Source organism: Macaca mulatta, chromosome 11 (genome assembly GCF_049350105.2).
Source record: "Macaca mulatta isolate MMU2019108-1 chromosome 11, T2T-MMU8v2.0, whole genome shotgun sequence".
In the NCBI taxonomy this organism is placed as follows: Eukaryota; Metazoa; Chordata; class Mammalia; order Primates; family Cercopithecidae; genus Macaca; species Macaca mulatta.
This window is the reverse complement of record NC_133416.1, coordinates 129,874,312-129,901,218: the sequence shown is the minus strand read 5'-3', so window position 1 is coordinate 129,901,218 and position 26,907 is coordinate 129,874,312. Positions and strand designations below refer to the sequence as shown.

At 41.2% G+C, this 26,907-nt stretch overlaps 1 protein-coding gene and 1 long non-coding RNA gene across 11 annotated transcripts; both read left to right on the top strand.

Moving 5' to 3' along the window:
- The first annotated feature begins 160 nt into the window (after window positions 1-160).
- RSRC2 (arginine and serine rich coiled-coil 2) lies at window positions 161-23,449 on the top strand. 10 transcript variants are annotated; one of them, XM_015151766.3, is made up of 11 exons: window positions 161-262; window positions 4,732-4,888; window positions 5,909-5,952; window positions 6,748-6,825; window positions 8,277-8,489; window positions 9,900-10,103; window positions 12,104-12,226; window positions 16,049-16,128; window positions 18,723-18,952; window positions 21,170-21,259; window positions 22,468-23,449. In XM_015151766.3, exons 4-11 carry the CDS (start codon window positions 6,818-6,820, stop codon window positions 22,645-22,647), a joined length of 1,128 nt encoding a protein of 375 aa, XP_015007252.1. In that variant the 5' UTR covers window positions 161-262; window positions 4,732-4,888; window positions 5,909-5,952; window positions 6,748-6,817; the 3' UTR covers window positions 22,648-23,449. The 10 variants fall into 10 exon arrangements, with proteins under 10 accessions (XP_015007252.1, XP_015007250.1, XP_015007254.1 ...); XM_015151764.3 differs by having other exon boundaries at window positions 18,720-18,952; XM_015151768.3 differs by lacking the exon at window positions 4,732-4,888.
- Window positions 16,747-18,183, top strand: LOC144333187 (uncharacterized). The gene is made up of 2 exons (XR_013401651.1): window positions 16,747-17,145; window positions 17,917-18,183. It is a non-coding gene; the product is annotated as an uncharacterized LOC144333187 (long non-coding RNA).
- Window positions 23,450-26,907: the final 3,458 nt, after the last annotated feature.

Below are 26,907 nucleotides of genomic sequence, written 5' to 3'. Positions count from 1 at the left end.
GGCCCCGCCCTCTTCATGGTCCTTACACGCCCCTTTGAAAGAACACCCAATCACCGCCTCGAATTGCGTTGTTATAGAAACTCTTGTTACCGCCCTTTTTACTCCCAGCAAGCTGTGCGACGCGCCGGGCCTCCTCGCCTTTGTGCCATCCGGGTCTCTCGCGCGAGCGATTTAGTCTGAGGCGAAGCTTCGGAGCGGCCGGTACTGTTGAAAGCGACAAGTGGAGGCGCCGCTCTAGCGGCCGGGACTCTGAACTATGGCGGTAGGTACCGAATCTGAGTTTAACGCCAGGGATATTTTTCTACGACATTCCAAGGAGTGGGTGAACGGCTCCCAGAGCCTTGTTCGTGTGTATGTGTGTGGACAAAATGGCGCCGCGGCCTTCTTCTGCGCCCGCCATCATGGCTGCCTGCTGTAGGGAGGGGGAAGTAAGGCGGTGTTGATGGGGGTGGGGAGCTGCAGGGAGTGCCTTTTTTTTCCAGAACTTTCCTCCTCTCTTCTCCAATCCTACGTTCCTTTTGCCCCGCTGAACTTCCTCCATTTTCGCTTATTCACCCTGGCTAGTGATTTATGCTAAGTTTTTTTAGGGCCTGAGAATTTGCAGTGGAGAAAGGGGCTGGGAAAGAGAAAGACGATCAGGAGTGGTCTCTGAAAAGTACTGGATCAAAAAGGTGGTGTCTGTTAAGGGATAGTGTGGCAGAAGAGAGCGACTTGTAGCGATTTTTTTTTTTTGTACCGTCAATGAGATGTTTCTAGTTGTAAAATTTCAATTAGTGTTCGTCAGTGTAAGCCTTATTATTGTGTATTAACGAGCTAGGAAAGTATTGCTGAAAGGGAGTGAAAATTCAGCTTAAAAGGTTGTAGAACTACCAGTTCTGACTGATGCGCGGTTTCCGAAGTGGCCCGTGATGTCATCAATTTGAAGTCCGAGAAGAATTATAGTTAAGTCTTGTCACTGACCTTGCTTCTTTAAATTTAAACCCTTCGTTGACCCAAGAGAAGCTGCCGTTCGTAAATTACCTATTCTGAACAATAAGCCTGCGTGTGTGTAAGATGCCCAATTCTGACGGATCCACATTATTTTATGCTTACTTTTTTTATTCCGTTAAAAGGAAAATATAAATATTTTACATTCCTTTTTACTGACTAAAAAATTATATCATTTTCGGTAATAATTATGACTCTTAAACGTAGTGATAATTTTAAAGTTTGCTCTTCCCGATAATTGGAATGCCTGGTATTAGGCAGATGATTTTCTTCCTCTCCCTACCCCTCCAATATCTAGTTGATTGAGTTTGGACTCGTTGTTTTTACTTACTGTTTTCATTTGTTTAGTGTTTTGGGCCTCAGTATACTTAAAGAGTAATACTATTTTTCTTGGGTTGCAGGGTTTTTTTGTGTTTTTTTGAGACGGAGTTTTGCTCTTGTCCAGGCTGGAGTGCAATGGCGCGATCTTGGCTCACTGCAACATCCGCCTCCCGGGTTCAAGTGATTCCCCTGCCTCAGCCTCCAAGTAGCTGGGGTTACAGGTGCCCACCACCACACCCGGCTGATTTTTTTGTATTTTTAGTAGAGACGGGGTTTCACCATGTCGGACAGGCTGGTCTCGAACTCTTGACCTCAGATGATCCATCCGCCTCGGCCTCCCAAAGTGCTGGGATTACAGGCGTGAGCCACCGCGCCCGACCGGGTTCCAGTATTTTAAAAAGTGAATTCAAACATGTACTTCTGCTGTGCCTTGTTCAATAAAAAGACAGTCCCCTAGAGAAGTGGCCTAGTATTCAATCCAGTGCTTACATCCTTCGCAGTGGAAAAAGATTTGTCTACTATGTTTCGAGCCGTTATTAGAGTTTGCAACAAAATGTAAATGGTAAGAAACCAAAGTGGCTGCCTCGTAGAGCCAGTGCTGGAATAGAAGGCTGTTTTGCAGTTAACGTTTATGTGTACACATAGATTCGTACTAAATTAAAGCTTAGATAATTTCAGAGCAATTTTAATATTCAGTTGGTGGGTTTTTTCCTGGATACCTACATTATGCTACTATAAAATATCCTCAGGGAAATAAAAGTTTTCCATGGCCTCAGTGACCACCTGTCATTCCTATCTGTTTAGTGTTAAGACGGTTTTTGTTGTTGCTCCGTAGTCTGTTTTACAGATGAAAATGGTTGATGTAAGTTTAGGTTAGCCTGTGTCACAGGGAGTTTTCTCTGTTGCCTAGCTTTGTGATGTTAAGCATAAAGTTAGATAAACCGTTGCCTGAAAATTGCCTAACTTTTCCATGCAAAGGTTGCTTTTGATTCTAGTCTTGTTCTCTGCAGAAGTAAATGGGATTGCCAGTAGTTAAGGAATTCTGTCTCTGACAAAGTGTCATGCACTGAGAGAAGTGATAGCGGTGCTTGAAATTTTTGAGATCCCTTCTGTTTACCAAGTGTAAGCTGTACAAACACTTAGCAAGTAGTAGATGAGTCTGAAATAGTCCTTAAGGAGAATGATGAAAAAAATCCAAATGTCCACTATTCACTTGAAAAATCAGAATCGTCCTTAATAATACAGCATCATTTATTAGTAATAAAGACAGTAAAGAGATGGAGATGCAGTATCATTTTAAGCAAGTCAGCTGATGTTGCTGGATCTCATCTGTGAAACGACAAAGTTGAACTCTATTATAAGGGATGAAAACCTTTCGGCATAAAAATTTTGTGGTTCCAGAAGTCACCCAGACTGGAGAAATAAGTACGTATACAATATGCTGGCATGAAAGCCTCCCTGGGAGTTACTTTCTTTTATTTCTTACTGTTCTTTTTATACCATTGTTAGAGGAATAACATGTAATTTATGTCTTTCACCTCATAATTGAACTGTAAAACCTTTCTTTTTTTAATTTATTGTTTTATTCCCTAAGTCTAGCATTGATTTTGGCACATTTTTGACCCTCAGTAAATACTTGTTGAAGTAACCCGACTTCTCACATCTTCATTTGTTAAAATGCAATACACCCATTCATTGTACTTGATATTTGGTATTCATTTTCTGGACTAATTTTCCTAAAGGAGGAAGTTCTCTAATGTGATTCCTTCTGCTGAAGACTATATCGATTCCCTCTTTATTCAATCCAGATTCCTTCTGATGTTGTGAAAAGTCCATAAACTATTTCTGTAAAGGGCTGGATAGTAAATATTTTTGGCTTTGTGGGCCATGTGCAGTCTCTGTCACATTCTTTCCCAGACTGGAGGGGCAGTAGTGCAATCTTAGCTCACTTCAACCTCTGCTTCCTGGGTTCAAGCCATTTTCCTGTCTCAACCTCTTAAGTAGCTGGTATTACAGGCACACCCCACCAAACTCAGCTAATTTTTGTGTTTTTAGTAGAAGCGGGGTTTTACCATGTTGGCTAGGCTGGTCTTAAACTCATGACCTCAGGTTGTCCGCCCACCTCAACCTCCCAAAATGCTAGGATTACAGGCATGAGCCACAGCACTGGCCTTGTAAGTGCCTTTAGTTTTAACAGTTCAATCTTTACAGTGCTATTTACTGAAGTTATTTATTAAATATGCCTAAACTACTTTAAAAAAAATGTTAAAACCATTCCTAGCTCAAGGCCATACAGAAACAGGATGAGGACCATAGCTTGCCAACCCTTCCTAAGTAATCAATTCCCCAGGTGTATCAATTATTTTATTTTCATATTATCTTCTCTGGTCAGTTAGCCAACCATTGTCTACCTTCCGCATTAGTTGAAACTTGTAAAATTTATACTGTAATAATTACTTACAAAATGCTTTAAAGCAGAAACAACTTAATGTTTTCATAGCCCAGAGCACATGTGAGGAGAGGCAGACCATATTTTCCAGCAGCACTGTGCCAAGGGGCTGTTTTCATTAGAGGGTTATGACATTAAGATGAGGTTCTCACTTTGGTAAGTTAATTTTCTGTTTATTATTTTATAATATTTTTAAGGCATTCTGTTTTAAGATTTTACGGTCTTGAGTATCTTTAGGCTTTAACAACTCATTTTTGATTGATGTGTATGCTAATTTAAAAGTATTGGTAAAGTCAGTTAAATGCATTCACACATCTGAAAAGGACTGTATTTTCTCTGCTTGAATGCTTATTGGAAATACTTAGAGCCCTTATTCCTCCCTCACTCCACCCCATGTTTTAAAAGTTATAAAAATAATCGTTAGAAAACTAAAGCTACAGGCCGGGCGCGGTGGCTCAAGCCTGTAATCCCAGCACTTTGGGAGGCCGAGATGGGCGGATCACGAGGTCAGGAGATCGAGACCATCCTGGCTAACACAGTGAAACCCCGTCTCTACTAAGAAATACAAAAAATAGCCGGGCAAGGTGGCAGCGCCTGTAGTCCCAGCTACTCGGGAGGCTGAGGCCGGAGAATGGCGTGAACCCGGGAGGCGGAGCTTGCAGTGAGCTGAGATCCGGCCACTGCACTCCAGCCTGGGCTACAGAGCGAGACTCCGTCTCAAAAAAAAAAAAAAAAAGAAAACTAAAGCTACATCACTCTAAATATGTAGGTCTCGCTTAATTATCAGGTTCGTCATTTCAAGTCATTCAGGCTTGCTAGTGTACAAAGCATATTTAGCTATTTGGAAAGCAGGCATTCTGATTTATTGATGAGGGGGACTGGGACTATCTTCCCTTCCTTTGTCCCTCTTTTAAGAAATTGAAAACATTTAAAATGTAATTAAGAACTTTAATCATTTGTTTTTAAACTTTTAGGCTAGTGATACAGAACGAGATGGACTAGCCCCAGAAAAGACATCACCAGATAGAGATAAGAAAAAAGAGCAGTCAGATATATCTGTTTCTCCTAGAGCTTCAAAACATCATTATTCAAGATCACGATCAAGGTCAAGAGAAAGAAAACGAAAGTCAGGTATGAATTCTTAGAGGTGGTATATGAGCATTTGTATAAGATATGTAGACCTGTTGTATAAGAAGACATACGTTTAGTTTGTTGGCCGGGCGTAGTGACTCAAGCCTGTAATCCCAGCACTTTGGGAGGCCAAGGCAGGCAGATCACCTGAGGCTGGAAGCAAAAATACAAAAATTGACACAATCTCAGCCCAGTGCAACCTCCGTCGCCTGGCTTCAAGCAATTCTCCAGCCTCAGCCTCCTGAGTAGCTGGGATTGCAGGCATGCACCACCAAGCTCAGCTAATTTTTGTATTTTTAGTAGAGACAGGGTTTTGCCATGTTGGAACATATCAAATATAATTCAACCTGTTTATTTTCTTTCGTTTTTCTTTTTCTTTTTTTTCTTTTTTTTTTTTGAGACGGAGTCTCGCTCAGTCGCCTAGGCTGGAGTGCAGTGGCGGGATCTCAGCTCACTGCAAGCTCCACCTCCCCGGTTCATGCCATTCTCCTGCCTCAGCCTCCTGTGTAGCTGGGACTACAAGCGCCTGCCACCTCGCCCAGCTAGTTTTTTGTATTTTTTAGTAGAGACGGGGTTTCACTGTGTTAGCCAGGATGGTCTCGATCTCCTGACCTCGTGATCCGCCCATCTCGGCCTCCCAAAGTGCTGGGATTACAGGCGTGAGCCACTGCGCCCGGCCGTTTTTATTTTTCTTAATGGCTTACCTGTCTCTACTAAACCCCCTTATGAATTTGCTGTAGACTCGGAAACTAGATGGGGGGTCAGAATGTATGTAAAATACTAAAAGTCTATGACTGTTTAAAAGATGTATCTAAGCTGCTTTATATCCTGGTTTGCTCAGATTTCTTGATTTGTTTCACATTTGTATTGTATTAATGTAGAATAATCCCACTTGTGCCATAAAAAAATTAGTCATTGGAAGAAGACTAATGGGAGTGATTTCTCTCCAGTGTTGAGTTTTTTGAGATGAGATGTTTCTCCAACTTTGTTTATGGTGAATATTTTTGTGTGTATTCACAGATAATGAAGGAAGAAAACACAGGAGCCGGAGCAGAAGCAAAGAGGTAATTAACACTTTGTAGTGAATAGGTACTTTAAAATACTTATAAAGTGTCTGGTAGAAAGATTTGTATGAATATAAGACATTTGTCAAGGTAAGTACCAAACTTGAAATTTAAAAGGTTTATTGGGTTATAAAATAAGCATGACTTTTATTCATCATTTTTGAAGAAGATGTTTATGTGAAAAGTACCTTCAAAACCTTAATTTTATTATATTGTGAAAATACTCACAATAAAAATTTCATATGAAGAATATGATTGGTTTTTTTAGGCCTGTCACACAGAGCTTCCATTAATTCGAGGTCCCGAGTCTCCTGGTGCCTGAGAGTTGCTCAGGATTTTTAAACAGCAATCATCTTTACATAGCAATACCCTATATATCTGTGGACTGCTTTTTCTTTATGAATGATAAGAGGAGTTTTTTCTTTTGCAAACTAGTTCAGTTTTCCTAATAGTATTGAATTTTGAAATAAAGGTTTGAGTGAGGGACAGCTGAAAAGGTGGCGGTGACACCAAAACTTGAGGAAAATGAAAGACAACAGCTCTATTGCAGAGGAGTTACTTGTTCACCCACCTGAGAAGACAGGAATGAGCCAATAAGGAAGAGTAGAAGTATTAGCCAGAAAGGAAGAAGAGTTGTGGGGGCTGGGCAAGGGACTCCTAAAACAAGTGTGGGCAGGGACTTCACCTCTTCCCCTAATGGAAGCTCTGTTAAATTTTTAATTTAGGAGAGTTTTTGTGAAAATGACTATTTTGTTTAGCTCACATGATAACATTTCTATAATAAATCATACTCAGCGTGCTAATGCGCGAAGAGACTGAACTGAAGACGCTGCAGACTCAGATAGCAAAATAATAAGCCTACTTCATGATAAGGTAACTATTAGTCATTCAAACTCCTATTTCCCTTAAATATATCTTAAATCAGTTAAGGGTTTTAATGTTTTTTTTTTTTTAAATTAATAGTAATGTTATGTTTGAAAAACTGGTTTGAAATAAACTTTAAAACCTTTAGAAGTTTAACCACTTAAGACTTTTCCAGTCTGCCTCTTTATAGCAAAACCAAGAAAAATTTCTTTTCTAAGCTCATATAGAGAACTGGCAATGAAACTAAAATTTAGTTGTGTCTCCAGGTCTCTTATTTTTCTACAAATAATAAATTACATACTATGATGATTTTCAGCTGTATCATCATGCATGTTCCAAAATGATTGGCCAAGTTTTATTTTTAAGAAACATTAATCGTGAGTGGAAAGAAACATGCTATGGCCTTTTGGGAAACAGTAATGTCTTATTACGGTGGAAAAGTAGTAGCCTGGGCATCAGAAAAACATGGGATATAGGTTCAGCTCACCCATGTAGCTTTGTAACTTTAGATCTTAGTTGTTCATAAAATAAAGGGATTAAGTTAGAGGATATGAGTTTCCTTCCAGATTTAAAATTTAGTGATTCAGAGATGTCTAGGATTTTAAGTTTTAGCTACAAGATGAATTTGACAGATCTTCCTGTAGGGAACTGTAGTATGTAGCACTTCTACTTTGGTATTTGGTAGGATGAGACTTGATTATGCAGTTAATTTTAGCTGAGTCTCTGAATGCACATGTGAAGGCCTTGGTCTTTTTAAAGTATGGGGGCAGTATGTATTGTGTAGTGGCACGTGGATTGTTATACCTAGTTTGGTTTCTTTAAAATTAAAACATACAGTTGCCATTTCTACCCTAGGTACATGAAATGTAATACTCCTCCAAGCCTGTTGGGATACTGCAAGATGAAAAGTGATTCCTTCACAGTTTAGACATTGGGAGGAAAATCAAGAGCTATCTTTTAGAGGATGTAGCGGGCAGTATAACTGTAAAAGGGACACTGCATCTCTGTGTAAAATAATTTGAAATTATAGAAAATAATTAGTACTTAGTAATAATTATACTAATTGAAATGCGTTTCTGGTGCACTTTTTGTGTCATTATCTCCATTACTTAATATTATGTACTCTGGATTTAGTAGTTGATGTATATACATGGTCTATATTCTTTTAGATAAACATAAGGGATTCCTCTTTTGTCTGGCATAATGGCTTTTCAATATTTCAACTTTAAAAATCATTGTTTCTATTGTAGTATTGAAAATATTTTGGGGAGGAACTACATTTTGGGTGTTTATAGTAAAAAAAAAAATTAGTAATTACATCTGCAACATTTGGGTGATGTGAAACTAGATCATTTTTTTTTATTTGCCACACACTCCTAAGGTTACTAATGTTGCATCACAACATTTTTTGTCTACTGATACCCATACTAACTCTCTTTGTTGCACTATTTTCCTGAAAGAACCAACTTCTTCTTAAAACAGGCAAGAAGACATGAATCCAAAGATAAATCCTCTAAGAAACACAAGTCTGAGGAACATAATGACAAAGAACATTCTTCTGATAAAGGAAGAGAGCGACTAAATTCATCTGAAAATGGTGAGGACAGGCACAAACGCAAAGAAAGAAAGTCATCAAGAGGCAGAAGTCACTCAAGATCTAGGTCTCGTGAAAGGTAAATCATTTTGTATTATAATTTAGTATCTTCTAACAAGATTTGAGTTACGTAAAGTTTCTCATCAACCCAGCAACACCCAAAAAAAAATCGTAATTAGGGAGTTTTTCTTGTTCGTTTGTTTGGGTTTGTGTTGTTGTCGTTGTTGTTTTCCTTTGGGCTTTGGGCTTTGCTTTCTCGTCATCAAAAATGGTTTCCAAAAATGGGGGATAAGGGATGACTAAATCTCAACTAAGTGCCTAGATTTCTTTCTTTTTTTTTTTAGACGGAGTCTCGCTGTATTGCCCAGGCTGGAGTGCAGTGGCATGATCTCAGCTCACTGCAACCTCTGCCTCCTGGGTTCAAGCAATTCTCCTGTCTCAGCCTCCCAAGTAGCTGGGATTACAGGCATGTGCTACCATGCCTGGCTAGTTTTTGTATTTTTAGTAGAGATGAGGTTTCACCCTGCTGGCCAGGCTGGTCTCAAATTCCTGACCTCAGGTGATCCACCCACCTCAGCCTCCCAAAGGGCTGGGATTACAGGTGTGAGCCACCACACCCGGCCTAGATTTTCTTTTTTGAGATGGTCTCTGTGTTGCCCTAACTAGAGTGCAGTGGTATGCTTTCAGCACACTGCAGCCTCTTGGCCTCCAGGGCTCAAGTGATCCGACCTCAGCCTCCTGAGCAGCTGAGACCACAGACATGCGCCACCACAGCCAGCTAATCTCTTCGGATTTTTTGTAGAGCCGGGTTTTGGCCATGTTGTGGAGGCTGTTCTCGAATTCTTGGGCTCAAGCAATGTGCCGGCCAGCCTTGGCCTCCTGAAGTGCTGGAATTTCAGGAGTGAGTCACTCTGTCCAGCTGAGATTTTTAACCACTTAATCTGTCTGGCACTGAAAAAATCATATTGTTAAACTGTGTGGGTTAAGCCACTAAACAGTCCTTTTGCGTCATTGATGTGATGTAGAAGGTGTTTGCTGCTATACTGCAATCTAGATTTTTTTGATGTTGGAGTATAGATAAAAAGATTTTTGAGAAACTGGATCACAGCTCAAATTTGTGAATGGTTTTTGGTGGGGTATTTTTTGGAGAATGCTGTGGGGTGTGTGTGGTATCAGACTAAAATTTTCAGTAGATAAGTATTAAGCTTTGTAACTACTGCGGGAAGAGTATTAAATGGAAGCTTAAATTTGGTAAGATGCATTGAACACTTTTGACATGTTAATAGCTTTAATATGTTCTAGGACAAATTATCAAACAAAATGAAGGGTTCATTTTTAGTTTATTTCCTTTGAAAATGTCACATTTCTGTAAATAATATAGTGCAGTTACTTGCTTGTCTTAATTGTGTTACTACAGATAACTAATTCATGATGGATATAAGTGAAACAGCACAACTCTTAATTACAAATTTGTGTACTTTAATTTCAGACGCCATCGTAGTAGAAGCAGAGAACGGAAGAAGTCTCGATCTAGGAGTAGGGAGCGGAAGAAATCTCGATCCAGAAGCAGAGAGAGGAAGAAATCAAGATCCAGAAGCAGGGAAAGGAAACGGCGGATCAGGTCTCGTTCCCGCTCAAGATCAAGACACAGGCATAGGACTAGAAGCAGGAGTAGGACAAGGAGTAGGAGTCGGTAGGTGACTATCATCCTGAATAAAATTTAATAGGACCCTCAGAGAGTCCATTTATCTTCTCAGTAACAGAATATTAAAATAGTGGGTCAATTTTATTTATAGATCATAGTAAAATTATTTTAGTCATTACCTAACATATGAAGAACAGACCTAGCCACTTGAATAGCATTCACAAGTATTCTCGTGTGGTTGATAAATCTCTTGCGAAATGCAGGTATGAGTAGGCCTATTAAAATCCAGTTGTTGGCTAGATGTAGCGGTTTACACCTGTAATCCCAACGAGGCGAGCAGATTTTTTGAGCCCAGGAGTTGAAGACCAGCCTGGGCAATATGGTGAAACCCCATCTCTACAAAAGATATGAAAATTAGCCTGGCGTGATGACACACACCTATTATCCCAGCTACTTGGGAGGCTGGGGTGGGATAATCGCTTGAGCCCAGAAGGCAGAGATTGCAATGAGCCAAGATCATGCTATTGCACTCCAGCCTGGGTGACAGGAGTGAATCCTGTCTTAACAAAAGAAATTCAGTTGTGTTCAACACTGGATTCGTTGTATTTATTTTATTTTCACAAACAACTGAAATCTATTTTGCATACTTACACTTTGCTATATGCTAGAACTCTTTGTCTGCGTTAGCTTATCTAGTTCTCAGAAGAACCATGTTGAAAGGTAAGTCTATCATGCTTAAAGACGTTTAAGAAATTTGCCCCAGAATTCCAAAACAATATCATTAAGTGCTAGAGCCAGGACCAGGTTTCAGATATATCTAAATGCAAATTTCATCCATGTGCTTAACCCACTGTATTGTGCAAACTACCTCATATTTTGTTTGTAAATGAACACAATTTAGATTATCTTGATTGGTGGGAGGAGGCTTTGCTGAGATAGGAAGTGTACAATAAAGAGCACAGGAGGAAAACTAATTATAAATGTTCTTCAACGAATGCATTATTCTCTGCTTGTTTCATAAGACAGTAGTATACTATTTTGTTAATTGCAACTTAGGTCAATGTATGAAAGATTGAAATACACATTTAAAAAGGGACCTGTGCTTAATACAGTAACTTGGTTTTTATGATTTATCACTTGTTTGATCTTTACTAAATCAGTATGAATTTTTACTCAGTGGTTCTAGTTTGTAGTAGTTCACTAATTTGAACCTTACCAATTAAGAAATTTTTTTTTAAGTGCTTTTTTGGTCACTGACGTCTAGTTTTTTTGTTTGTTTTGAGACAGAGTCTTACTCTGTCGCCCAGGCTGGAGTGCAGTGGCACAATCTTGGCTCACTACAACCTCTGCCTCCTGGGTTCAAGCGATTCTCCTGCCTCAGCCTCCCGGGTAACTGGGATTATAGGCACCCACCATCATGCATGGCTAATTTTTGTGTTTTTGTGGAGACGGGGTTTCACCATATTGGCCAGGCTGGTCTTGAACGCCTGACCTCAGGTGATCCGCCCGCCTCAGCCTCCCAAAGTTCTAGGATTATAGGCATGAGCCACCGCACCCAGCCAGACATCTAGTTTTTAGTGGTTAATAACTTTTTATTTTTGAAAAATATCTACAAATTCACTATAGATGAAAATATGTAGGAATGATTCCTGTGGTGTACGTATTGACCTACACGAGCACAAAATGACTAATGTATAAGGCTAGCTTTTGCAACATTGGATACTTTGCAAAAGATTGGAAACAGCCAGATGCAGTGGGGCATGCTTGTAGACCTGTGTACTCTGGAGGCTAAGGCAGGAGGATCACCGGAGGCCAGGCTGGGCAGCATGGTGAGACCCTGTCTCTTAAAAAGGGTTGAGGGAGTTGGAAACAATTGTTTCCAGTGAGTTCAGCTGTAACAGAGAAGTTCAAATTTTTTGCATCTCAAAATGTAAATATTTTTGTATCGTTGCGATTTTTGTTGAACTATGTAAATATAATTGATTTCTTATTAACAAAATAGTTATGACTCGGCCATAATTTGACATATGAAATATGGTTTACTACAGAGATAGAAAGAAGAGAATTGAAAAGCCGAGAAGATTTAGCAGAAGTTTAAGCCGGACTCCAAGTCCACCTCCCTTCAGAGGCAGAAACACAGCAATGGATGCACAAGAAGCTTTAGCTAGAAGGTGTGTATATTTCTTAATTCATTTGTTCCTGTTCACCTTTAAATAAATGCTCAGTTGTGTAGATAAGATGAATGCTTTCAGTAAGAGAATGATTTGCATACTTAAATCTAATAATACGGGGGCATATTTGTGATTTAGAACTATGTAAATAGTTTAATTCTCATCTTAAACATTTGCACAACTAAAAGATTGAGATGTCTACAACAATTTGTGTTTTTCTTCGTGATTTGACTGATTTCATTTTTCTCAAAGTTAGACTCCCAAATATTTTCAGTTTGCATTTGAAACTTTTTTCTTGAGTCTTAAATCTGGTTCAAGAACTATTATTTTCTCATCTAAGATGACTTTTCCTTTACTTTTTGTTTTTCTCCCTCAAATAGACAAAATACCTGAAACAGTAAGTAAAATTTTGTCAATATTATTATTTTGAAGATGGCAAATAACAGATAATACATTATAAGCCAATTTCTTTGATCTTGTAAGCTTTATTCCTGATAACTATGGGAGATCATTGTGTTTTTGGTGGTTTTTTTTTTTTTTTTTTTTTTAATTTTCTGCTGTTTCGGCTGGGTGCAGTGGGTCACGCCTGTAATCCCAGCATTTTGGTAGGCCAAAGTGGGCGGATCACTTGAGGTCAGGAGTTGGGAAACCAGCCTGGCCAACATGGTGAAACCCTGTCTCTATTAAAAATACAAAAATTAGCTGGGCATGGTGGCGGGTACCTGTAATCCCAGCTACTCTGGAGGCTGAGGCACAAGAATTGCTTGATCCCACGAAGCAGAGGTTGCAGTGAGCCGAGATCGCACCACTGCACTCCAGCCTGGGCAATAGAGCAAGACTCAGTCTCAAAAAAGACACACACACACACACACATTTTCTGCTGTTTCAAAGATGAGTAATGGTGCAACCACACACAGCGCTGCTATGTATTGAAATCTGCAAAACTATTCAAAGAACTGCCTCATAGAGAGGCAAAAACTAAGATGAAATCCAAGCACTTGTTTGCAGCATTTCCCATATTTTGAAAAATAGACTTTGTAGATTTTGATTTTTTTTCTCTCTTTACATAATTAAGGTGTTTTGTTTTTTGAGACAGGGTCCTGCCCAGGCTGGAGTGCAGTGGCACATGATGACGGCTTACTGCATCCTTGAATTCCTGGGCCCGAGCAATCCTCCCACCTCAGCCTCTCAAGTAGCTGGGATCACAGGCATGCCTGGCTAATTTTTGTATTTTTTGTAGAGAAGACGGGGTCTCCCTATGTTGCCCAGGCTGGTAACACAGTGTAACCTGATGTGCTGCCCTGGGAACCCAGCCTGACAGAAACTGCAGCTGAACAGCAGCAAAAGTGTGAGCTCACCCCTTCTTTCCATTCACCTTAGTGAATGGTATTAATTCCAAATCTTCAGTGGACATTTTAATGCAACCAGTTGTAGTCACTCATATCGTCTTTCTGAAACTAGTATCAGTAGATTAGGATTTAATTTATACTGGATTGTAATTTCATTAACTCTGACAAATATTTTTTAAGCCCTTAAGTTATTTACTTGAATGCTGTAAGTCTAACCTGTTTGCGTTTTTGGATTTTTTTAAAGTGAAGCTGTTAATAGCATCTAACATTTCATTGACATAGACTATTTGGTGATCTTTCAGATAAAGTTTTAAATGTAGTCCTTTAATTTCAGAATATCAGATTATTTACTACCTTGAAATGTGGAGAATTTTTTTGTTAATAAGAAACTACCACGTATAGACCTTTTATATTGGTTTCTTTTTTGGTGTTAAATGTCGGGATTTAAAACTGTTGAGGAAATAGATTTCAGATCTGTGACCTACTTTTTTAATTTTTTTTTATTTTTTATTTTATTATTATTATTTTTTTTTTTTTGAGACGAAGTCTCTCGTTATGTTGCCCAGACTGGAGTACAGTTGTGCGATCTCGTCTCACTGCAACTTCTGCCTTCTGGGTTCAGGCAATTCTGGTGCCTCAGCCTCCCAAGAAGCTGGGATTAGTGATGCACATCACCACACCCAGCTAATTTTTGTTTTCTTTTTAATAAAGAAGGGTTTTGCCATGTTGGCCAGGCTGGTCTCAAACTGCTGGCCTCAAGCAATCCTCCCACCTTGGCCTCCCAAAGTGGTAGAATTACAGGCATGAGCCACCTTGCCTACATTTTATTGTTACTCCTATAGACTTCTATTCTCAAGGACAAAATCAAGCCTATGCTATGCCTTCCATGCATATGTGCTTACAGCTTGTTAAATTTCTTTTATGTAAATTTGAACAATTTTTTTTTCCTTTTTTTTGAGATGGAGTCTTGTTGCCCAGGCTGGAGTGTAGTGGTGTGATCTCGGCTCACTGCAACCTCTGCCTCAGCCCCCCGAGTAGCTGAGATTACAGGCGCCCACCACCACGCCCTGCTAATTTTTTGTATTTTTAGTAGATGCAGAATTTCAGCATGTTAACCAGGCCGGACTCGAACTCCTTACCTCAGGTGATCCACCCACCTCAGCCTCCCACAGTGTTAGAATTACAGGCGAGAGGCACAGTGCCCGGCCAACTTAACAATTCTTAAAGCAAATCCAATTTACTACCCCTGCCTTATATTACCCATAATGCCCCAGAACAAAAACAAGTTTCCTCAATCCCGTCCCCTTTATACCACATTACAGAGGGCATTAGTGGCATTTGGCTTGATTGATAAATCAGGGAATCCTTATGAAGTAAAGAATTTTCTCTTTCAGGAATTCGTTGTGAAGATAATGTTACTTGTTATTTGCTATATTTGAGTAAACTTAACATATAGCTTGTTTAGTGTGCGAATTCTCGTTAGCGAATTTAATGAATATGCACACTACTCATTTAATAGAGTGAATAGAATGAACAAGAATTCAGTTTTGGGCCGTGCACGGTGGCTCACGCCTGTGATCCCAGCACTTTGGGAGGCCGAGGCAGGCGGATCACAAGGTCAGGAGTTTGAGACCAGGCTGACCAACGTTGGTGAAACCCCGTCTCTACTAAAAATAAAAAAATTAGCTGGGCATGGTGGTGCGCGCCTGTAATCCCAGCTACACAAGAGGCTGAGGCAGGAGAATCGCTTGAAACCGGGAGGCAGAGGTTGCAGTGAGCCAAGATCGTGCCTTTGCACTCCAGCCTGGGCGACAGAGCGAGACTCTGTCTCAAAAAAAAAAAATTCATTTTGTTTTGGGATGAATTTGTGTTTCACATTACCACTTCCTTTGCAAATGATAAATTTCTTCAACTGCTAGAAGTAATTTCCTAATTTAGAGAAGTTTTCCTCCCATTTTATTAGATTACACAGAATGGCAAGATTTGCTTGACCTTTTAGTTTTGACTTTTTGATTTTTATTAAATTGAAGACTTCACTAAGGGCTGTTTAATATAAAAAATTATCTGAATGTCTTGATTGGCTGGCTTGTTCTCCCTCAAGAAACATTTAGATAATTCTGTAAATTTATTTACTACTTACCATGCTCTAAAATTTACTCAGCTTTCAATGTTCCTTGCAAGATGTAATTTCTTTTCACTTGTTAATTGGAACTGCATATAAAAACTATGCCCATTTCTGGCTAGTCAATTCAAAAATGTTTAAAACCACTGTTGTTGTGTTCTTCAAACGTAACTTATACTATCTTAAGAATGATTGCTTTTTCTTCACATACGGGTTATCAGTAGCCGAGGGATGCTAAAAATTTAAAATTTTATGGAAATTGGCTTGTCTCTGTACATGCACATATAGGGAGATATATACATAATGGTTTTATATTGTGTTATTTTAAATTTATTGAAATTATTTTTGCAGGTTGGAAAGGGCAAAGAAATTACAAGAGCAGCGAGAAAAGGAAATGGTTGAAAAACAAAAACAACAAGAAATAGCTGCAGGTAATTTTGTGTTTTTTTTTTTTTTTTTTTAATTCTTTTTTAGTCATCTCGATTTGAGCTCTTTCAGGTTTTTTTGTTTTTCAGACAGGGATTTGCTCTGTTATTCTGTGATCCTCCCACCTCAGCCTACCAAGTAGCTGGGACTACAGGCCCACATCACCATGCATGGCTAGTTGTTTTCTTAGTTACTTTTTGTAGAGAGGACCTTTCACTGTGTTTCCCAGACTATTGTTGATCTCGGGCTTAAGCAATCCTCCTGCCTCAGCCTCCCAAAGTGCTAGGATTGCAGGCATGAGCCACTGCGCCCAGCCTAAGTTTGACATGCTTTCTGTAGAAAAATTGAAAAATATAGAAAATAATAGGAAGAAAATCACCTATGATTCCTACTTCCCATCAGTACACTGTAAAAGTTTTAGTGTTTTCTCACTTAAGTGTTTTGTAGCTTGTTTCTGATGTGGTCCATGTGGATAATTTTTGTTGATAAGTTGGTAATGAGTATTTTTGTTCATGTAACACTGTAGTCATCGCAACAGATTTTTTTGTTGTTGAGACGGAGTCTCGCTCCATCGCCTGAGGTGGAGTGCAGTGGCGTGGTCTCGGCTTACTGCAACCTCTGCCTTTTGGATTCAAGTGATTCTCCTGCCTCAGCCTCCCGTGTAGCTGGGACTACAGGTGCGCACCACCACGTCTGGCTAATTTTTGTATTTTTAGTAGAGACGGGTTTTAGTAGAGACCATGTTGGACCAGGATGGCGTCGATCTCTTGACCATGGTGATCGCCCGTCTCGGCCTCCCGAAGTGCTGGGATTACAGGCGTGAGCCACCACACCCGGCCCCACATATCTTTTACCATTTTGGAAATGCAGTTTGTGCAAGAAAGTGAACTGATGTGAAATACCTATTTCTCTTTCAAGAAATCAAGTTTTTAGACATAACAAACATGGCAGATTTTGAAAAGTATCAGGCCTGGCTCAGTGACTCACTCCTGTAATCCCAGCACTTCAGGAGGCCAAGGCAGGTGGTCAGGAGTTCAAGACCAGCCTGGCCAACATGGCGAAACCCCCGTCCCTGCTAAAAATACAAAAATTAGCCAGGCGTGGTTGCATGCGCCTATAGTCCCAGCTACTCGGGAGGCTTGAACTCAGGAGGTAGAGGTTGCAGTGAGCCAAGATCATACCACTGCACTCCAGCCTGGGTGACAAGAGCGAGACCCTGTCTCGCAAAAAGCAAAGGAAAGAAAATTATGACGAAGAGCTTACTGTTGATTTGGCATGAAATTTAATCTGGAAGATGGTTTTTTGTTGTTGTTTACATTCCTGGTAAACAGTAGCGCTTATTTGAAACTCCAAAGGTTTACAAATAGCCATTTTGTTTTTAATACATCATTACAATCTTTCATAACTCTGGTTCCCATAATGTTGGTAAATTAGAACTTTTTAAGGTTATATTCTGGACTGACAAAAATAGGTAATCAGAGGTGTCTTTGTTTACAGAGGACTGCCTCAATCACAGTGGAAATACCGGGGCTTTATTGAACAACTTGGCCTTAGCATAATACCTGCATACTGTTCCTTTTTTTTTTTTTTTTTTTTGGAGACGGAGGCTCATATTGTCGCCCGTATTGGAGTGCAGTGGCACGATCTTAGCTCACTACAACCTCCACCTCTGGGGTTCAAGTGATTCTCCTGCCTCAGCCTCCTGAGTACCTGGGAGTGTAGGCGCCTGCCACCACGCCCAGCTAATTTTTTTGTAGTTTTTAGTAGAGATGGGGTTTCACTATGTTGGCCAGGCTGGTCTCAAACTCCTGACTTTGTGATCCGCCTGTCTTGGCCTCCTAAAGTGCTGGGATTACAGGTGTGAGCCACTGTGCCCAGCCTTACCTGCATACAGTTTTTCAGATACTTGATGTGAGCATCAAACAAAATGTCCATGAGAAGATTTCATAAATTTAAAAAAATGTAAGGTTTTATTTTTTTGTGATCATACCTTAAAGACACTAGTTCCTTTCCACCGAAATCATACCTCCTTACTATTTGCAGAATTCTCTGTCCTCAAAGTAAATAAATGGGTTTTTGTTTTGTTTTGATAACGGAGTTTCACTCTTGTTGCCCAGGCTGGAGTGCAATGGTGCCATCTTGACTCACCACAGCCTCCGCCTTTTGGGTTCAAGTGATTCTCCTGCCTCAGCCTCCCGAGTAGCTGGGATTATGGGCATGTACCACCACGCCCAGCTAATTTTGTATTTTTGGTAGAAACGGGGTTTCTCCATGTTGGTCAGGCTGGTTTCGAAGTCTCAACTTCAGGTGATCCGCCCACGTTGGCCTCCCAAAGTGCTGGGATTACAGGCATGAGCCACCGCGCCTGGCAATAAATGGTTTTTAATGTATATGAAGGGTTTATGCAGAAATATGTCCATTGATAAACACAGTAAGTGTTTGCTAAAAACTTACTTGTGAGCTAATACACAGTCATTTCCTTGTATTTTGTGAAAATCCTGCCTTTTTGCACATTCATAGCGTTTTATAAATCATTTGTTAATGTAATTTGGAGATTTGTTTATGTTTTAAAAACCATTTTTATATCTTCTTCAAGCAGCTGCAGCTACTGGAGGTTCTGTTCTCAATGTTGCTGCCCTGTTGGCATCAGGAACACAAGTAACACCTCAGATAGCCATGGCAGCTCAGATGGCAGCCCTGCAAGCTAAAGCTTTGGCAGAGACAGGAATAGCTGTTCCTAGCTACTATAACCCAGCAGCTGTGAATCCAATGAAATTTGCTGAACAAGAGAAAAAAAGGAAAATGCTTTGGCAGGGCAAGAAAGAAGGGGTAAGTTCTCTTATTCTGCTCTTCTATCATTTATTCCTAATTAGTAATTGCTTAGAAAAACAAATTTGGATTGAAAAAGATTACTTTGGGCTTACCTTTCTAAGAACCTTGGATGGCCAGACGCAGGTGGCTTATGCCTGTAATCCGAGTACTTTGGGACACTGAGGCAAGCGAATCTCTTGAGATAAGGAGTCCAAGACCAGCCTAGTCAACATGGCAAAACCCTGTCAGTACTGAAAAGAAAATTTGCCGGGCGCGGTTGCTCAAGCCTGTAATCCCAGCACTTTGGGAGGCCGAGGCGGGCGGATCACAAGGTCAGGAGATCGAGACCACAGTGAAACCCCGTCTCTACTAAAAATACAAAAAATTAGCCGGGCGCGGTGGCGGGCGCCTGTAGTCCTAGCTACTCAGGAGGCTGAGGCAGGAGAATGGGGTGAACCCAGGAGGCGGAGCTTGCAGTGAGCCGAGATCGCGCCACTGCACTCCAGCCTGGGCAACAGCGTGAGACTCCGTCTCAAAAAAAAAAAAAAAGAAAAAAAAAAGAAAATTTAAAAATTAGCTGGGTGTGGTGGTAGGCTGAGGCAAGAGAATCGCTTGAGCCTGTTATGCACCGGCTACAGTGAGCCAAGATCATGCCACTTAGCCAGGCGTAGTGGTGTGCACCTGTAATCCCAGCTACTTGGGAGGCTGAGACAGGAGAATTGCTTGATCCTGGGAGGTGGAGGTTGTAGTGAGTGAGTTTCCAGTGAAACTCCATCTCAAAAAAATGAAAATAAAAAAATAATGCCACTGCAACGTCAGCCTCGGGCACAGAGTTGAGACCCTGTCTCAAAAAACAAAAAGCAGGCCGGGCGCGGTGGCTCACGCCTGTAATCCCAGCACTTTGGGAGGCCGAGGCGGGCGGATCACAAGGTCAGGAGATGGAGACCACGGTGAAACCCCGTCTCTACTAAAAATACAAAAAATTAGCCGGGCGCGGTGGCGGGCGCCTGTAGTCCCAGCTACTCAGGAGGCTGAGGCAGGAGAATGGCGTAAACCCAGGAGGCGGAGCTTGCAGTGAGCCGAGATCGCGCCACTGCACTCCAGCCTGGGCGACAGAGCGAGACTCCGTCTCAAAAAACAAAACAAAACAAAAAAAAAAAAACAAAAAGCTAGGATAGTCTTATTTGCCAGTTGTTAATACTAAAATAAAACATAATTGATGGAAGTCAAGCTTTCGAAGAAAACTAATATTACGTAGTATTAAGGAAAAGAGACTACTTGGTTTAGGATTTTTCATAGATTATGAGCTACTGGTTTTTGTTTTTTGTTTTATGTTTTTTAAACATTATTTGCAATGACAAATGACATTAATTGCAGATGGCATATGCAGTTGGAAAAATTGCATGTGAAAAAAGACCTATGACAGGAAAAGAATCCATTTTTTTTATTTTTGAGACAGGGTCTTGATCTTGTCGCCCAGGCTGGAGTGCAGTGGCGTGATCTTGACTCACTGCAACCTCTGCCTCCCGGGTTCAAGCAATTCTCCTGCCTCAGACTCCTGAGACCCTCCTGGGTCTACCGGTGCCCACCACCACGCCAGGCTACCTTTTTGTGTTTTTAGTAGAGACGGAGTTTCACCATGTTAGCCAGGCTGGTCTCAACCCCCTGACCTCAGGTGATTTGCCCGCCTCGGCCTCCCAAACTGCTGGGATTACAGGAGTAATAACCAACCTCTTGGAACCTCTTGCTTATATTTCTTTGCTTTGTGGTTTCCTTTTTTTTTTTTTTTTTTGGAGACGGAGTCTTGCTCTGTAGCCCGGGCTGGGGTGCAGTGGCCGGATCTCAGCTCACTGCAAGCTCCGCCTCCCGGGTTTACGCCATTCTCCTGCCTCAGCCTCCTGTGTAGCTGGGACTACAGGCGCCCGCCACCTCGCCCAGCTAGTTTTTTTTTGTATTTTTAGTAGAGACGGGGTTTCACCGTGTTAGCCAGGATGGTCTCGATCTCCTGACCTCGTGATCCACCCGTCTCGGCCTCCCAAAGTGCTGGGATTACAGGCTTGAGCCACCGCGCCCAGCCTGCTTTGTGGTTTCTTAAGTCTTGAAGTAATTAAACTGACATTGATTGAATGCCATCCATGCTGTTTGTTTTTTTCATTGAGACATTGTTGAGATATTTCATGTCCTAAAAAATATATTTAAATTTTACATGTTTTAAAGTTTAATGTTTCTTAACAGGACAAATCCCAATCTGCTGAAATATGGGAAAAATTGAATTTTGGAAACAAGGACCAAAATGTCAAATTTAGGAAGTTGATGGGTATTAAGGTGAGTTTCAAATGTGCCAGGGAATCTTTGCAGTAGCTGTTAGCCGTCCTGCACTAATCTTCCCTCATTTTCTTAGTTCTGATCTTTGCTCAGGTGTCAGTGTTTGAGTTCTTTCCCACCACCTTTTGTAAAACAACAAGCAGTCCCATTCTGAAACATTCCTATCTCCCTTACACACACACTTAGTGAGAGAGACGCAGTCTTGCTCTGCTTGCTCTGTCACTCAGGCTGGAGTACAGTGGTGCAGTCATACCTCGCTGCAGCCTCAAACTTCGGGGCTCAAGCAGTCCTTCCACCTTGGCCTCTCAAAGCCCTGGATCACAGTTCCAAGCCATTGCGCCCAGCCTCCATCCCCGTTTTCTATTTTGCTTTCCTCTGTGGCATTTATACCCTGACTACTTCTACATACTATGTTTTTTCCAACCTACTAAATCGAAGTTAACTTTGGTACACCCTGCTATATTCCAGACCTAGAAAGAATATTGCTTTGTACTATGGAGGTGTTTAATAATGAATGGAAATTAAGTCATCGAGATCAAATACACATCCCAAAAGTATATATTTTTTTGTTTTGGTTTTGTTTTGTTTTGTTAGTAGAGACGGGGTTTCACCACGTTGGCCAGGCTAGTCTCGAACTCCTGACCTTAGGTGATCCACCCATCTCAGCCTCCCGAAGTCCTGGGATTACAGGCATGAGCCACACTGTGCCCAGCCAAAAGTATGATTTAATAATAGTGTCAGCCTAGCTCACACCTGTAATCCCAACACCGGGAGGCCAAGGGGGGCGGATCCCTGAGGTCAGGAGTTCGAGACCAGCCTGACCAATATTGTGAAACCCCATCTCTACTAACAATACAAAAATTGGGACTGGGCGTGGTGGCTCATGCCTGTAATCCCAGCACACTGGGAAGCCAAGGTGGGCGGATCATGAGGTCATGAATTTGAGACCAACCTGACCAACGTGGTGAAACCCCATCTCTACTGAAAATACAAAAATTAGCTGGGCGTGGTGGCGTGCGCCTGTAATCCCAGCTATTTGGGAGGCTGAGGCATAAGAATTGCTTAATCCCGGGAGGCAGAGGTTGCAGTGAGCCAAGAATGGCACCACTGCACTCCAGACTGCAAAAAAATAAATAAAAAATAGTGTCAAGTGAGAGAATATTTATCTCCATCTGAATTCACTGTAATGTTTTATGTCTGATCTTTAGAGTGAAGATGAAGCTGGGTGTAGCTCAGTTGATGAAGAAAGTTACAAGACTCTGAAGCAACAGGAAGAAGTATTTCGAAATTTAGATGCTCAGTATGAAATGGCAAGATCACAGACCCACACACAAAGAGGAATGGGTTTGGGTTTCACATCTTCAATGCGAGGAATGGATGCAGTTTGAAAATGATGACACTTGTAAAGTTTGGGACTTATAGACTTCTTGTTCTGATGTCAGGTCCTTGTTCACCAAACAGCTAGCATTCTAGCTTGCATGGGTGTTGCATTGACTTTAATTTATTGAAAAATACAAATTTTTGTAAATATCAGATCAGTGATACTGGTGTTAGTGTTGTAATCAGGTTAAACCCACTTCCATTAAACTTGACAGGACTATAGAAGGACAATATTTTTTAGTTCATGAATTCTACTTTTCAAATATATAAAAGCTGCAGGTGGGGATAAAATCTCATACATGGATTTTTTCGTGTCCGCTGTCTTGTGTACTTTTGTACTTAACCTTGTACAGTTATTTTCATCTCTTGAAACATGAAAGAAATGTTATGTAGATGTTCTTTAGAAGATCTGGCCATTTGGTACATAATCCAGCACAGATAAGCTGGGTGGTGATGACAATAAAAATGGTTTTCTCAAAACTGGTGTTAATTTAAGTTACCTGGGATGTTTCTTTGAATTTGTTTTATGGTTTCTGTAGCATTTGGCAATTGCTGTTAGAAAACACTAGCTAGAAATCACCCCCACCCCGGCCCTTTTTAAGGCCAGTTAACTATACTACAGGCAATACCATGGTGAGCAAAAATGTAAAAGGTGGGAGGAGAAAACTTATTAAAATAGTATGTTTTCCTATTATAAGGGACAGACTTGGTATTCAGTGTTTGTCAAATATTACATGTGTTATTCAGGAAATAGATTAATGCATTAAAGGGATGTAAGCACTTTTATTTTAATAAAGTGCCTTATGACAAGTTCTTTGTATGCTTTTTGCTCATTATCCCTTTGGAGTCTTCTCCAACATAGACTATAAAATACTAAAATATTAGAAAAATTTTTTTCATTTTTGTTTTTGAGACAGGGTCTCGCTCTTTTGCCTAGGCTGGGTGCAGTGGCACAATCTTGGCTCACTGCAGCCTCTGCCTCCCAGGTTCAAGCAATTCTTCCACCTCCGCCTCCCAGGTTCAAGCAATTCTTCCACCTCCGCCTCCCAAGTAACTGGGATTACAGGCCCACCACCACGCCCAGCTAATTTTTGTATTTTTAGTAGAGATGGTATTTTACCATGTTGGCCAGGCTGGTCCCGAACTCCTGACCTCAGGTGATCCACCCTCAGCCTCCCAAAGTGCTGGGATTACAGGCGTGAGCCTCTGCACCTGGCCTAGAAAAGGTTTTGTTACTAGATTGAGCATAAATCTGAAACTAAGGGGTAGAGGAGCCCTGCAAAACTTTTACTTCGTTACAACAAAGTAATAAGGTTTGGCTTTCCTTTGGAAAACATCACAGTATGAGAGCACATTACAATCAGGGAAGACTATAGGAATAAGATTGACAGCCTTATTTTAAAAGTTGGAATTAAGTCCTGCCAACTTGCTCATTAGGTATATTTTTCTTATACATGAAAATCAAGTGATGGGGTGTTTTCTTTATGCTTTCTGTCCTAGGCTGGAGTGCAGTGCAGTAGGCTCCCCGGGGCTCAAGCAGTCCTCCCACCTCAGCCTCTTCAGTAGGTGGGACCACAGGTGCTCACCAACACACCTAGCTTGTTTTTAATTTTTTGTAAAGACAAGGTCTTGTTATGTTGCCCAGGTTGGTCTTGAATTCCTGGCCTCAAGCATCCTCCCACTTCAGGGCTCCCAAAGTGATGGGGTTACAGGTGTGATCCACTTCACCCAGCCAGATTATAAGATTTTTAATATATTTTAATAAACCTTTCGTTTTCCCAGAGCACAGTAATTCTATGGGAAAATGGCTTTTCACCGTGTTTCAGCGACAAATCTAAGCCTTGCAAGGAAACAACACTATGGATCCTTCATTTTGTGATCATCACATTTTTCAATTAAGGTCTGTCTTTTCAAATCAGTAGTATTAAAAATGTTCATGACCTTGTAAGGCAGTGTGGACACAAAAGTTTCCTGTGTGTCTACAGTTATTTTAGGAGCTGACCATACATAATGAGTGTTACAGCCTGTCCTTTGCTCATCTAGAACAGCACTGTCCAATAAAATACATATGTGCATCTATGTATATTGGTCCAAGTGATCTTCCCACCTCATTCCCCTGAGTAACTGGCACCAAAGGCCCATGACAACATACCCGGATAATTTTTGTAGAGATGGGGTTCTCAAGCTGTTGGCCAGGCTGGTCTCCCACTCTTGACCTCAAATGATCTGCATCGTCTCAGCCTCCCAAAGTGCTACCTGGGATTCAGGCGTGAAGCTACAGTATCTGGCCTAACAGTAATCTTTTATTTCAGTTTCTTTTTTGAGTAGCCAAATGCAAATAATTAAAAGATGAAATTACAGTTGTCCCTTGAACAACATGGGTTTGAACTTTCAGGGTCCACTTACATGCAGAATTTTTTTTTTTTTTTTTTTTTTTTTTTTGTGAGAGTCTGTGTTGGCCAGGCTGGAGTGCAGTTGCGTGATCCCAGCTCACTGTAACCTTTGTCTCCTGGATTCAAGCGATTCTCCTGCCTCAGCCTCTTGAGTAATTGGGATTACAGGCACCCACCACCATGCCAGGCTAATTGTTGTATTTTTGGTAGAGACGGGGTTTCACCATGTCAGCCAGGCTGGTCTCGAACTCCAAGGTTACACCATGTTGGCCAGGCTGGTGTTGAACTCCTGACCTCATGATCCGCCCGCCTGGGCCTCCTAAAGTGCTGGGATTACAGGCGTGAGCCATTGCGCCTTGCCTCGTGGATTTTTCAGTGAAAGTAAACCTGGGAGGTAGAGGTTGCAGTGAGCCAGGATCGTGCCACTGCACACCAGCCTGGGTGACAGAGTCAGACTGTGTCTCAGTAAAATTTCAAAAAATTTAAATGGCCAGGCATAGTGGCTTATTCCTGTAATCCCAGTATTTAGGGAGGCAGAGGCAGGAGGATAGCTTTAGCTCAGAAGTTCAAGACCTGCCTGGGCAATACAGGGAGATCCCGTTGTCCACAACAAAAAAATGTAAAATGTGTAAATGACTTCCCGATGTTGTGAATGGAGAGAGGCTTCCTTAAGGGCCTTTGAGTACTGCCCTAGTAGTGTTCCAGCCTCATCTTGCTCCACTCTCCCTTTTCACTCAACATGGTGGTTCTTATACCTAAGACTCTTCCTTCCATCCTCCCATGTGCCCACCCCTAACTTTGCCCATTCACTGACTTCCTCACTTCACTGACTCCCACAGACCAGAGTGTTTGTTAAATATTCATAACTTCCTGTGTTTTTCACCTTTTTTTCTTATTTTATTTATTTTTTGAGACAGAGTCTTGCTCTGTCTCCCAGGCTGGAGTGCAGTGGCACGATTTCGGCTCACTGCAACCTCTGCCTCCTGGGCTCAAGCGATTCTCCTGCCTCAGCTTTGTGAATAGCTGGGATTACAGGCGTGCGCCACTACACCTGGCTAATTTTTGTATTTTTAGTAGAGACAGGGTTTCTTTATGTCGTCTCGAGACGTCGTGCTCGTCTTGAGCTTCTGACCTCGTGATCCGCCTGCCTCGGCCTCCCAAAGTGCTGGGATTACAGATATGAGCCACCACGCCCGGCCCACATTTCTTTATGTGATGAATATCCATCAACATCCATCTCGACCCAAGAACATTTATAATTATGGGGTTTTTGTTGCTTTTTGTGGACTACAGCCTTTGTGAGAGGAGGAATTACTCTATTGTGGTTACTCTTGCATACTCAAGTCCTAGACAAGTGCCTGGCCCATTGATGGTGTAAATAAATAATGTGATTGAATGAACAAGTGATTGAACAAGAGAAACCACAGAAAGCCTCAACAGACTAAAATAGTCGAATCTAGCTAATCTTACATTAAAAACGAAGCAAGCTCAATAAACTAACTTGTATCTACAACAGTCATCTCTGTAGCAAAGCTGGAGTTTCTTATTCTCTTGTATATTTATTTTTATTCAGTTCCCTTTCAGGCTATGGAGTTCCTTATTCTCTGGTGTGGCATGCACACCAGAATCTGTGAGGAAGCTATGCGTCGTGCTCTGATTTTTCAGCCTTAGTTACCTAATAGGAACATCTCATACTGGTTTTTGTTTTTCTTTTTCTTTTTGAGACAGGGTCTTGCTTTGTCGCCCAAGCTGGTGTGCAATGGCGCCATCTGGGCTCAATGCATCCTCGACCCCTTGGGTTCAAGGGACCCTCCCGCCTCAGCCTGCCGAGCACCTGAGACTACAATCGCCCAGCTAATTTTTATATTTTTTGTA

Coding starts and splice junctions, on each gene's coding strand:
- RSRC2 (XM_015151762.3), top strand. Junction 4,889..5,908: donor AGAAAGAAAACGAAAGTCAG/GTATGAATTCTT, acceptor GTGTATTCACAG/ATAATGAAGGAAGAAAACAC. Junction 18,953..21,169: donor GGCAGGGCAAGAAAGAAGGG/GTAAGTTCTCTT, acceptor GTTTCTTAACAG/GACAAATCCCAATCTGCTGA.